Source organism: Gambusia affinis, linkage group LG03 (assembly GCF_019740435.1).
Source record: "Gambusia affinis linkage group LG03, SWU_Gaff_1.0, whole genome shotgun sequence".
NCBI classification, from domain to species: domain Eukaryota; kingdom Metazoa; phylum Chordata; class Actinopteri; order Cyprinodontiformes; family Poeciliidae; genus Gambusia; species Gambusia affinis.
In genome coordinates this window covers 12096586-12109073 of record NC_057870.1, presented here as the reverse complement: position 1 = coordinate 12109073, position 12488 = coordinate 12096586, and the positions used below count along the sequence as shown (strand labels likewise).

Here is a 12488-nt window from a genome sequence, read left to right as displayed (position 1 = left end):
TGCATTAAGTGAAACACGCTTCAGTCAAGCATATCCTTATGACCACTAGCAAACTGATGATATGAATAGAAGTGATTATTTCTTTTTTCTGATTACCTTCCAGCAGATTTGATGAATTAGAAGCAGGAGAAATTGTGTAGTGGCAGGTTTTTGAATGAATTTGACAAGTACCAAGTTGGGAGGGTTTGGTGCCTGCGTTAAAACTCCTCCAGAAATACAGCTTCTCTAGGTTGTTTGTTTCAAGTCTTCAGTTGTCAGTATCTACGAAAACTTGTCCATTGAAGAAACAGCTGTGAGCTGGAGAAATGGGAAGTCACATTAAGTAGACGTCAGGAGCAAAGACTCATGGTTCAATTATTGTAGCTCAAATTGCTGTTGATGATAATGCTTGTTCTAATAGAAATGCTTCTTTATACTCAGAGCATCTCAGTTTGTTGCATTGGGGACTTCAAAGCTGCAGACCACTCAGGTTGTCCAAATATCTGTCATCTTTTGTTTCCAGCTTTAAAAGGAGTGCTGCCACAAAGCAAAAATGGCTCAGAAATGGTTTGAGGAGCACAACAATGAATTTGGCATCTGGGGGATGTCCAAAGCACGTGGACCCTTGTTAGCAACATTTTCTATACTTCCACCCGTTCTTGAGGTTGGGAATTGACTCACCCTTCTTCTGAACTTCATAGATTAGGTTGATATGGAACATCTTAGGCTTCAAGGTCATATTTGTCTTCGTAGTTGCCTTGGTCTACTTCTCTTGGACTCCCATGTAGTCTTGTCTGTACTCCTGGTGTATACAAGGATTCACTTTGGGTACTCAAGCCCCCCCACATAGTCCAGCCAGAATCCTACATGTTAGGTCAATTGGTATTTCTGAATTGCTTCTGGGGTGAAGCAATTCACCCCAATTTCTTATTTGTCTCTGTGTTGCCTGGTGATGGACTGAGCAATGGAAAAGGCACCAGCTGTCCCTGCAAGGTGGGGATGGATGGATTGATGGAGGAATGAGAGCATGGATGGAACCTTTTGGGATCTTTCATGACTTCCTCTGCAGTTGTACAGGCTAAGAGCTAACTGAGTCCTATCTGGTCTCCTTCCCAGGTAGCAGGTGATAAAATTGAATTGATTCAGCATTAGTCCATCTTGAAATACGGTTGTTTTTACTTCATTTTGTAAATTGCAACAAGTGAAACACTTAGTCCACTTTTTTTCTGTCAGTTAGCTAGATGCAGTTGAAGATTTGTTCACAAAAGCAACAATGAGCAGAAGATTGCTGACTAAATTCAGCATCATCTGCTAGTCTTCTAATGAACAGAAAGTGAACCCAGTGCTTTGCAACTGAAGGACACCAAACGTAACAGAATTTCTGTATTTTTTTTTGTATTAAAATGACTTTAAATTTAAGAAAAGGTGTTCACAAAGAATAACCAGTTCTAAAACTGTCACTATTTAATCTTGGAAGATGGTGGCTGCAGCTGGTCGTGGTGCATGAGTTTCTATGGCATTCAAACGGTCACATTTAAAGCCATAGATAGGCATACTGTACATAGAACAACTGACAGACAGATAATTGTCGATGCTGTAAATATCAAAACTTTAAGCCAGGATGAAATTGGCATCAAATCAGTTTGAAGTCTTGTTTGCTATATACACCATTTTTATAACAACTGAAGGTAACATAGTTACTCAGTTGTGCTATAAAATGGCACTATGTACCGGGAAAATGCGTAATTGCTTTGAGATCTGTGAGATCACCCCTTTTAAGCAATCCCCTGCCCCTGGGATAGCTTTGAGATTTTCAGAACTGTCGTGATCTTCCAAAATGCACCTGTTTAATTTATGATGTTTCCTGAAAAGAGGCTGTTTAGGTACTCACTTTAAAATAATGTTGACTCTAACGTGACATGTTCTAAGTAGTTTTAAAGCAGCAGCCTGGGGGATCTGCTGCTGAATATTTCAGGACAAACTCATTACTGTAAATGGGCCTGTGTGGTAGCCTAGCTGGAGTAGACAAGCAGCAGCAAGAGAGATGGGAAATGTGTGTGTGTGTGTGTATAAAAGTATGTGCATATCTGTAAGGCTACGTACCTTTCCCATGTTCTAACAGTGGTGAGGCTGACGTCTCAGGCAGTCTGCGTCTCAGTGCCGAGCCCAGTTGTCCCTGTTGCAAATTTTTGAAACACGCAGGGGCTCATCTAACATCTGCTTTCTAAAGAGCTAACGACAAGACAGTGGAGACTGGATGATTTAAAGTGCTGTGCTAATGAGGCCCCGTGTGCTGTCTTGTGAATCCTATACACTCATACTAAAGATATGTTGGCGGACTAGGAGGTAGAGACCCAGCAGAATGGATAGTCAAACCCACTGTCTATAGATGCACACATTTATAGACAATCAATATTGTGTAGCAGACATATGACACAAGCACACAGAAATACTCAAAATAACCGTATTTGGTTCATAACAGTGTCTTTCACATATCCCTTCAAAATTTAGATATTTTCTCAAATTACACCAACTTCACCAATGTTTGTTTCTGTATTTGATTTTAGGTTCTAATTGAGCACAGTGTTGCATGATTATGACGTCCAAAGAAAAGGGAAAGTAAAGTAAAATCTGAAAGAACCACAAACAAGTAACGTTGAGAGTATTTTGTGGTATGTTTTTATCAGGTCTGCACATCTGGACTGAACCTTTTACCCGTGATCACTCAGTCAAATCAGTGTGAAGAGACAGACGCTGTATCAGTGTATCATTCTGTGAACTTTAACTTTTGGGTTTAGGTGTAAACCTTGATAGACCCACTCTAATACATGAAAATACCTCCAATGTAGCTCAGACTGTTTTGGGTGGTTATCCTCCTGCAAGGTGAACCTCTGTTCCAGTCTCAAATCTTTTGCAGTCTCTAATGGTTGTTTTCTAGGATTGCCCTGTATTTAGCTATATTTCACCTTCCCAGCAACTCCGGCCACATTCCATGTCCATGCTGAAAAACATCCTCATAGTATGATGCCACCACCATCATATATACCTGTAGTGATTATGTTTTATAGTCCCTGTGGCTCTTAGGCATGTGGATCGAAAAGTTTATTGAGATCTCATGTGATCACGGCACCTTTTTCAACATTCATGACTTTTGGGAAACCACAAACAAAGGTTCTTTTGGCTTTCTTTGACCAGCATCTTTTTTTCTTTCCATTTTTCCATGAATTCAGGATTTCTGGAGTGCATGGCTGATTGTTGTTCTGTCAGCAGATACTCCCACCTGAGCTGTGGATTTCTCCAGCTCTTCCATAGTTACCCTGGGTCATTTGGTCACTTTTCTGACTAATGTTTGTTTTGCTGGACCTGTCAGCTGATAGGTGGAACGTGTCATGGTAGGGTTTCAGTTGCACCATGTTCTTTGCATTCTTTTGCATCCTTAGATGTCAGCGCTTGGGATATTACTTTATAACCTGCATTAAACCTCGCTGTAACTTTATTACAATAGTAAATAATTTGAAATCCACTGAGGTAAACTCTTCCCACAATTCAGCCGTGCCTGCATTTAGACCCCTTCTCAGACAGTGGCACAGAGGGAGCATGATGACGAGGGTAAGCAGTAAGAGAGAAGAAGAGGGGGAGAAATAATAAAGGACAAGCTTAACTGGTGAGGCTGTCAGCGGAGGAAAATAATATTTGTCCAGCTGGACAGGCCTCCCTTTGTGCAGGCTAAATGAATGTTGAGCTTCCTGTCTACCCTGTCAGGGAGAGTGGCGTCGACTGTATGCTGCAGTGAGGAAGCAGGGCTGCGTGCAGGGAGCTGTTTGGAGTTTGACAGGGATTATTAAAATCAGAGCAGATGACGAGGAGAGGGGCAAGAGACGGAGTGTGAGAAAGCTAAATTGACACAGACACTCTCCATTACCTTCCACTTGACTCGCGCTGATGACAGTGTTGATATGAGACCCAGCAGTGCAGCACCGACATGGGATTGGTTGTTAGCGCGAGCATTAAGCACCATGGGGTAGGAGGGGAGGACCTCACTGCTGGTAGACACCTAAGGAGATGAGTTGTTTATTTTAACTCTTGACTGAGGAAGATTTCACCTCATTGTTTATTTATTTGATTTTTTTTTCTTTCTTCTGTATTCTCTAACTGTATTGTCAATATGTAAAAACCTGTGGAGGCCAAGCTAATGCATTTTGATCAAGGATCTTCCTACTGCATATGATTTTCTGTGAAAACGGGAGGGGTTCTTGTGGGCGAAAAAAACAAAAAATGTCTTTTCTAGATGATAACTTGTCTTTGTTTCATGTGTTGCAAGTAAATTGATTCTTGCAATCTAATAAGACACTTGTTTGACGAAATATCACATTACCATAGAGCACAGGAGTGTGGAAGCTGTCTTTCTCTTGACAGGCAGCTGTGATAATACAACTGCATCGCAATAAATTAGAATGCCACCAAAAAGTTAATTTATTTTGGTAATTCAGTTCAAAAACTGCTTTTTATAGCAATATTGTTTTTTTTTTATTATGACCATGAAAAACCTAAAATTAAATAAAAAAAAAATTGAAAATTTCATAAGAAAAATCTTAAAGGACTTACAACCATTTTTAGAGAAATAAAAAAAGAATATATATTTATGTTTATACATACACACAGATTGCTGAGTTACAGTCGGCATGATCATGTGGAAGACTGCTGACTTGACAGTAGTCCAGTCAGCAGTCTGCTAAGGAGGGTGTCAGTGACTGCACAGAGTGTTGTATCAAAGTACTGGAAAGTTGAGTTACAGGAGAAAGTGCACAAGAAGCAAGAGTAACTGCAGCTTTGAGATGATTCTGAAGCAAAGCAGGTTCAAGAACGTCAGGGACATGAGGAGATTGTAGGTTGCTGCTGGAGTCGGTGCTTCAAGAGCCTCTGATATAAATATTTAGATATTGATATTTAGATATTGGTCCACTGTGTTTCATCATTTCCAAAGTCAAAGCAGCCATCTAAATTGTAGGACATTTTATGCTTCCTGGAGCCAATACTTTAACTTATATTTAATAATAGTTATTAATTCCACTCAATGCTCGATTGGCCAACAAACCGGTCTGATCTAAACCTCAGAATAAAGTGAGAGACACCAGAATCAAAAATGTGGACAAGGAAAAGCCTACAATTAAAGCTGCCAGGACTTCCTTATCAGATACACTGACCTTTGCTGCATTGATGCATTTACGCATACAAACCAAGTACTGAGTGCATTTATTATATTGTACAGTACATGGTCTAAATTCCCTGCATTAGAAATTCATTTGGCTTTTTGTTAGCTGTATACCATAATTGTGAAATACAATAAAACAAATACTTCAAATATATCACTCTGTATGTAATATGAGTATTACTTTTTGCTTTGAATTCCAAAATAAATACATATTTTTCTTTATATTTGAACTCATGTGCATGCTACATGATGCAGCTGATTTTAGTAAATTGTCAAAACAGCACAGACTCTTACAGTGATTTTTTTTTTTTTTTTGCGTTTTGATCTGTTGAACGTGGAGGTTTTCTGTCGTTAGCCTGTAACTGTGTTTTTTAATTTTTTTGCAGGGTATCATGGAATGGACGGGAGAATTTTCTGAAGACCATACCTTTGTGGAGCTTCTGATTCCAGGTGTTTCCAGTGATGTGGACTTTGAACAGTTTCTGAAAGACACAGAAGAGAAACTGAGTCTCAATGCCAGCAGGTAAGTAAGTGTTGGCGTGAAAGACCCGAAGCCCTCATGTCTTTTTGATTTCTATCCTGATTTCTTTAGAGGTTCTATTTTCTTTTTCCATTTTCCTGACCAATCCTTTACTTGCTTTCACACTGTTTTTATTACCTATGGATGGCAATTTTAAGAGACTCTGTTATTGAGTAATTTGAACAAAACATTATTGTAATTTTATTTCCAGTATATTACTTCTTGCACTATTTTAGCAAGTTGTGATTATATATAGGAACTGGATGCCTTGAAGGTTAAACAAACAGATTAATCACGTGCATTTATTGATGCACCTTTGACCATGTCACAGAAAACTCAAGAACAGAGGGCAGGAGGGAGATGCATGCAGAGAACCTTTAAGCCAAGAGTCTCTTCAGTGAATGAAGCAGAAGAAAGCAAAAAGACACCTCAAAAAAAAAAAAGTTATCACTAGTGAACAACAAGAAAAACTAACAGGGTCTACTTTAGCGTTAGTGCGTTCATGATCATGTCCTGTGACAGTCATGAACTGTGTTGCCTTTTTCACTGGTCATTCAGCTGCAGGGCATTTACTGCAGATCTGATTTTTTTACATTGGACAACACTTCAAAAAAGTTTTTCCTATATTCAAGACATGGCAGCAGAAGAAGAATTAAGAGAAACAACTTTTCTCATCTGCATAGTTTGATCTTGTAAGTGATTTACTTTTACTTTTTCAATCTTCACTTCTCTAATTTTTTGTTGTTGTTTTCAACTCAGAGTTCAGGGATTCAAGGTATAAATCAGTATTTTTATATGAAAAATTATTGCTTCCAAAAGACTTTATGTTTTTTTAAAGGACAAAGTTGGTGAGAGTCTTCTTGACCAAATTTGATTAAAAGTGATGCCGGATGCATTGTTGTTCCTTATGAATAATTTGGATGATGACACAGGAATCGGTTTAAGGTCAGTGCTTTCATGACTAAGCTGATTGACAAAGATTCTGTCTAGAGACCCACATTAGTCTTTGACATTTATCCTGTGGTGCTTCTAACATGTTACACATATTCAAGTTTCTTATTGCTACAGTTCAATTTATTATACCATCAATCTTTTTTGCCAACGTTCATTGAAAAAAAAGAAAAAAGAAGTATAGTTATCTGTTTTTGCTGGCAAATGCGGAGAGTTTAAGAGCACAAATAGATTGGTAATGAGTGCGCTATGGGGACACTGGAGGAAAAGGATAAATCTATATTTCAGGTCTTTTATCGTTTGTAGCGTTGTGAGGCTGAGGGCAGATGATGAAGGACAGGCTAAATGTAGCAAGTGAACAAAGCCTCACTCCGGCACCATTAGTGCCTGGGACTCATCCCTTCTTTGCTCTCCCTTACTATCTCCCTCCCCTTTTCTCTTTTTCTTTCCTTCCTCCTTCTAAATGGGAACATAATAATTGAAGATTCCACATCTTGAAACGAAAACCCTTGGGTAGGTAATTCAAGGCTTATTACTGAAGGCCGGGCCATTTTTCTGCTTTCTAAGCATTAAAGGGTTATTTTGTGTTCCTGCAGATGGGAGAGGGATAACCATTATGAGAACAAAGCATCCAGATAATGGAGAATGGGGCTAAAAATAAGGCAATCCTCCTTTCGCCGTGGGGGACCACTGGTCAGTGTCTCCGTCAGACTACAACTAACTTCCTCCTAGACTACTTCGAACAACCCGTTTTTTGGGGGGAGAAGGAGAGAAAGGTGGTTTGTGGGGACATGACCAGAAAAATAAAATCATCTGAGGTCTCTCTTTTCCCTCAACCAAGGTGGGTTGTCTGTTATATAGACACGCATGCACCCATGCTCATTTCAGTAGCTCACCCGCTTCCTACCTTGCTGACTTGTCAGTGTCTGGGATACATTACGGAAGTGAAGGAGGGTAAACGACTGACCAAGAGACGGAGCAGCTCAAGTCACCAACACCTGAGAAGGACTTCAACCTGTTTGGGGGTCAGAGTGACTAGGCTTTTACCCCATTCTCAGATGACATAGATCTACTTGTGAGCTGTTGCCTAATTGATTGAGATTAAGATGGGCTGACAAAGGAGTGGGTGCCTCCAAATTGAATACTTGTAATCCATTAATCCTCATCTGGTGGGACAGCGCAAGGTGGGTGGGAGTGGAGCTGGATGAGGTGGGCCACCAGGAAAAGACCTTTAATGAAGTGTCAGTGCAGCCATGGAGGCTAAAGACAGGCTTCTAGTTTCATCCTGGCAAGGCAAATGCCCCTCATTGGTCACCTGCCAGTCTTCATCAGGATGCACTGATTGAACTTGTTCTGCTTTTGCATGTGCATGAAGGATTTTTACTGTTGGGAAATTAAAACCAAGAAAAATGAAACACCTGTTTTGGTTAAAATAGCATTCCAACTCTCTTTCAGTTAATAGTGACACTGATCTGGAGCTCTTGCAGTGTGGAGTTGACACGTGTGCTGAGCCAGTATATCGGCCGTATCAGTTCTGTGATATCTCTAGCTGGACTGGGTGGCTTAGGGCACTAAGTGGCCGAACGGCTGGGCCAGGACGGGATTTGTTTTCAACCTGTTCATTCAAGCCCATTCAGTCTTTTCCCCCCTAACAGAATGGGACTCTTTGATGGGGAAGATATCCAACTCTCAGGTGGTTGCTTTAGCACTGATTGAAATACAAGCTTATTTGAAAAAAGAACTTCCTGACCCTTCTCATCTCCAACTCCCCAACTTGTGTAGGCAAGCGTAGTGAAGTGGAGCTCCACAGACAGCCTCACAGGAGGCCACCCACACTAAATTAATTCTGACAAGGAACTTAAGATAACGTCAAAGCGCTGACTAATCGCAGGATTAGGTTTCTGTAAGTCAGGGAGCTGTGAAATATGCCATCATATCTAATAAAAGACCTCTAGTTGCTCCCCTTCTTTCTCAACACTGGGGACGATTGTGGAGAGGGAACACACTTGTGGTGTCAATTGTCTTGCTACACTGGTCTGAAAAACAAATTTCATTTCAGCAGTGAAATTAGAAGTGTGTGTGTGTGTAAGACGATGGACATGTTTGTCAAATGGTCTGAAGGATTCTTTCCTCCTGGTTTCCTCTTGCTATTTTCTCATTCCCCTGGTCTTTTGTTGAGTTCTGCTCTGCCTTTTTTGCCATCAAGGCTTTGTCCTTTGTTATCTTTACACAGACAGCTGAATGGTTTTATTTCGGGCGACGGTTCTGTTTCCTACTGATTTTTTACCTTCTTCTATTCCTTCCTCTACTCTTTCTGTCTTCTTCCCCTGGCATCTCAGTGTGGTGAAAGTCATCAAGCTGGGAGCTAATCCCGGCAAGTTGATTAGGCTGCCAGTGGCATTCACGCCAATGGGCAAAAGGTCACTGCATTGTGGAGAACTGGATGGACTTCTTGACATAGACCATCCAAAATGACTTTATAACTTATGGCACGAGGCCCTAAGGAGGGGTAATTGAAAGGTGAGAGTAAAGAAAAGGAAATTAAGTGAGTAAGGGTTTTTAGAGGAAAGGGAGAAAAACGATGGGAAATAAATAGAGAAAGACTGAGCTTGAAATTGTGTCTGAGGATGATGCTCCTCTAGCCATTACGAGTGCATTGTTTTAGTGAGAGACGGCAATAGTGAGATGTTGGGAAGCTTAATGAAAAAAAGAATGAAACCCAAAGGGCATTGTTCTTTCTGTCTATGGCTTTAGATTAGTTGCACAGGAGGTGGTTAAAAGAGAATTCTTCTTAGTCACTGTTTCTTTATCCTTCACTCCATTACATACGAGCACTAATAAATCGCTAGTGATACATTAAGCAGCAGCAAAACATTCTCTTCTCGGGGCGTGCTGTGGTGGCGCAGGGGGATAGCACGCCCCATGCTTGGAGGCCTTTGTCCTCGTCGCGGGTTCGACTCCCGGTCCCGACAACCCTTGCCGCATGTCTTCCCCCCGCTTCTCGCCCTCTTTCCTGTCTGCCTACTGTCGCAAAAAATACAAGCCACTAGCGCCGCAAAAAGTCTTTGGAGAAAAAACAAAAAAACAAGCAAAAAACATTCTCTTATCAAGGTTAATGTGTTACCATACATGGATAAAGAAATGCAAGAGTATTTAAGAGAGTATGAGAAGAGCCACATATTTTGGCTAATTTGATGGACTAGATGACCTCAAAAATGCATCTGTTGTGAGGTGAAACAGAAAGAAACAACAGTGAATCTGCAACATGGTCAAGGCTTGGATGCAGGTGGAGAGCAAACACTGGCAACTCTGGGCTGATTCAATAGACTACTGTAGCTCGGTTTGCTGAAGAAGTTGAAGGAGTCTAAAAAACTTTTTGGGCAACAAAACGACTTAAAATACTATAAGGTCATGGATTGACTGTATCCATGACCTGGATTGCAATGGACCTGTATTGGGCTAGTTTACTTTCTTTGTCAAGCTTTTAAGAAATCCAAAGAAAACTGAGTCTATTTCAACAGCTGTCCTGGAGCTGTCTGGGGTTGTCTGGGGATGTTTGAGATTTCATAGCTCAGCAGACCGTTTGCTGCATTTCCCACACTTTCTGCCAGCGGAATGGATAAGGGAACTGGATAGTAGCAGTTTGATAAAATAGCTGAGCACATAGCGTCATTTCTTTGCTGCCAGGCACCCATTTCCAACCAGTCAGTTCGGCGCAGAGTGGCTGTGACGCCGGACGTCCTTGCAACTACCTGCTGGGAGCGTCAAGCTGTTTCAGCTCAGAGTCAAAAAATGATGTGAAGTTGTTGTCGTTTTTTTATTCTTACTGTTGAGCTGATTGGTGTTTGGGAAACATCTACTTGATGTTCATTATCACCACCTACTGGTGAGGAGTGTAGGTCAGAATGGCTATATTGATCAAATATGGTTAATCATCATTGATGATTCACTAATGATATGAGTTGTCTCAGTTTCCGCAAGAAAATGTGAATTGAGCTTAAATGCACTTCAGTTTAACTCAGTACTTTCACCTTATAGACTTTGTACCCAAAAATGAGCACACGTATGATCATGCTATTTATTTTCAGATTGACTGGTATTTTATTTTTACTTCTCAAAATTGTTAATGTAATGTATACCTCCATGGCTGTTCACATGGGCAAGAAATAGGAATCTACAAATTCAAATAAACTTTATTGATCCCAAAGGGAAATTAAATATGTCAGGAAAAATGTTTTCCTGACCCTATATAGTTTTTATTTATGTTTTATTGTAAAAATAAAACTAAAGAAAGAAGGAAATAAAGAATGAAAGATAAATGTTTTTAACATGGGTTTTTCCCTATTGAATAAATATAGTCAAATTAAAGTTGTTGTTTTTTTTTTTGTTTTTTTTGGGGGGGGGGAGTTAGGAGTGGATTAGAAATGTTTCAGTTTGAGTTTACTCTAAAGCAATAAAAGATTAATTTATTTTTCCGGTAAATAACCTGAATTAAATTAAAACTAATGTGTTTAGCAATTACCAAAGAAGGTCCCTAGATATCAATTCTGCCACACAACTTTGTGGGAAGAGTGAAGTTAACAGCCTCGTGTCTATTTTCCTTTTTAATGAACTTCAGAGAGTGGGTAAAAAGTGAGCTGCAGATGGGAACCCATTTGAAACCTGCTGTCTATGTAAAGTCCTGGGGTGGAGCCCTGAAAGAATGTTTTATGTTTTATGACTTACTATAAACACACATATAGCATTTTGTTCAGTCATCCAATTTGAAGCAGTTTTCCATCAGAGGACATGGCAAATGACTGAAACCTATTCGGAAATCTTAGTTAACTGGTTCAGTTGATGAATTTGCTCCTTCTTCTCTCTATCTTTACAAAACCGTTACAGTAATCTACAGTAGACTTTCTTTTATATTAATTACAACAAGTAAAGTCTAAGGTGTCTTCATCCTTTTTCTTTGTTTAAATTTGAGGTTGCTGAACATTGTCAAAAATTTACCTCGAATTTATGGTGTCAAAACTTTTTTGCTTTTACGTTTCATACACAGGATAATATATTTCCTGTACAATGAGCATACCAACATGAGACAAAATAGGGGCCAAGCACAGGTTAAGGCTTTTGTATGTTTTAAAAATATGTTTAACAAAAGAATATTCTGTGTTGAATAACTTTAAAAAAAAACAGTTCTTAACCTGAGTTTGTGTCAGTGAGTTCAGTGGCAACAAGAGAGTAACAGGAGAGGCATCATCTGGTATGCCAAGAAAAGAAGAAAAATCAAGGTAGAGTTACGAGAAGGTAGTTAACACAAGACAGAGGGATGTCATTAGGCAGCGTTCAGTCTAGAGGATATCAACTTGGAACAGTCAATAACATTTTATCCCCGTGCGTTTTCCCCCTCTGAAATGAAACTGTGTCAGATTGAACGATTATTTAATGAGATGCTATTGCGGGACATCTGGATCTGTTCATGGCTTGGGAGCAAGCAGGAGGCAGTTTATAGGTCTGCAATAGGGGATGAGCTGTTTGATGACCAACAGGCATTTTGGCTTTACATTATCAATACTAACACATAAAGTCACATAAACTCTGACATAAAAATGACCTGCATGCAAGGTGCTTCAATGCAGGCAATTTTTACATATTAATTTCTGCTGATGATTTGTATAAATCATTAGTTAATCATTTTTCTCAGAAAAAAACATAAAACACGTCTAATGCTTGTAGGTTTACAGAAGCAATTTGATTAAAGAAAAAGTAGCCTTTTGTTGATTTTCCTAATTATATTTCCCTATTGATTTTAGTTCATCAGCAATTGTGTTATCTAAGGGA

At 39.7% G+C, this 12488-nt stretch overlaps 1 protein-coding gene across 4 annotated transcripts in view; it reads left to right on the top strand.

Moving 5' to 3' along the window:
• The window catches only part of kiaa0825 (KIAA0825 ortholog), a 128528-nt gene that overhangs the window by 1059 nt on the left and 114981 nt on the right, over positions 1 to 12488 (top strand). For all 4 annotated transcript variants that reach the window (XM_044112896.1, XM_044112897.1, XM_044112898.1 and 1 more), the window contains one exon: positions 5578 to 5714. In XM_044112896.1, the coding sequence (XP_043968831.1) occupies positions 5584 to 5714 (131 nt within the window). In that variant the 5' untranslated portion in view covers positions 5578 to 5583. The remainder of the gene's footprint in view (positions 1 to 5577; positions 5715 to 12488) is intronic.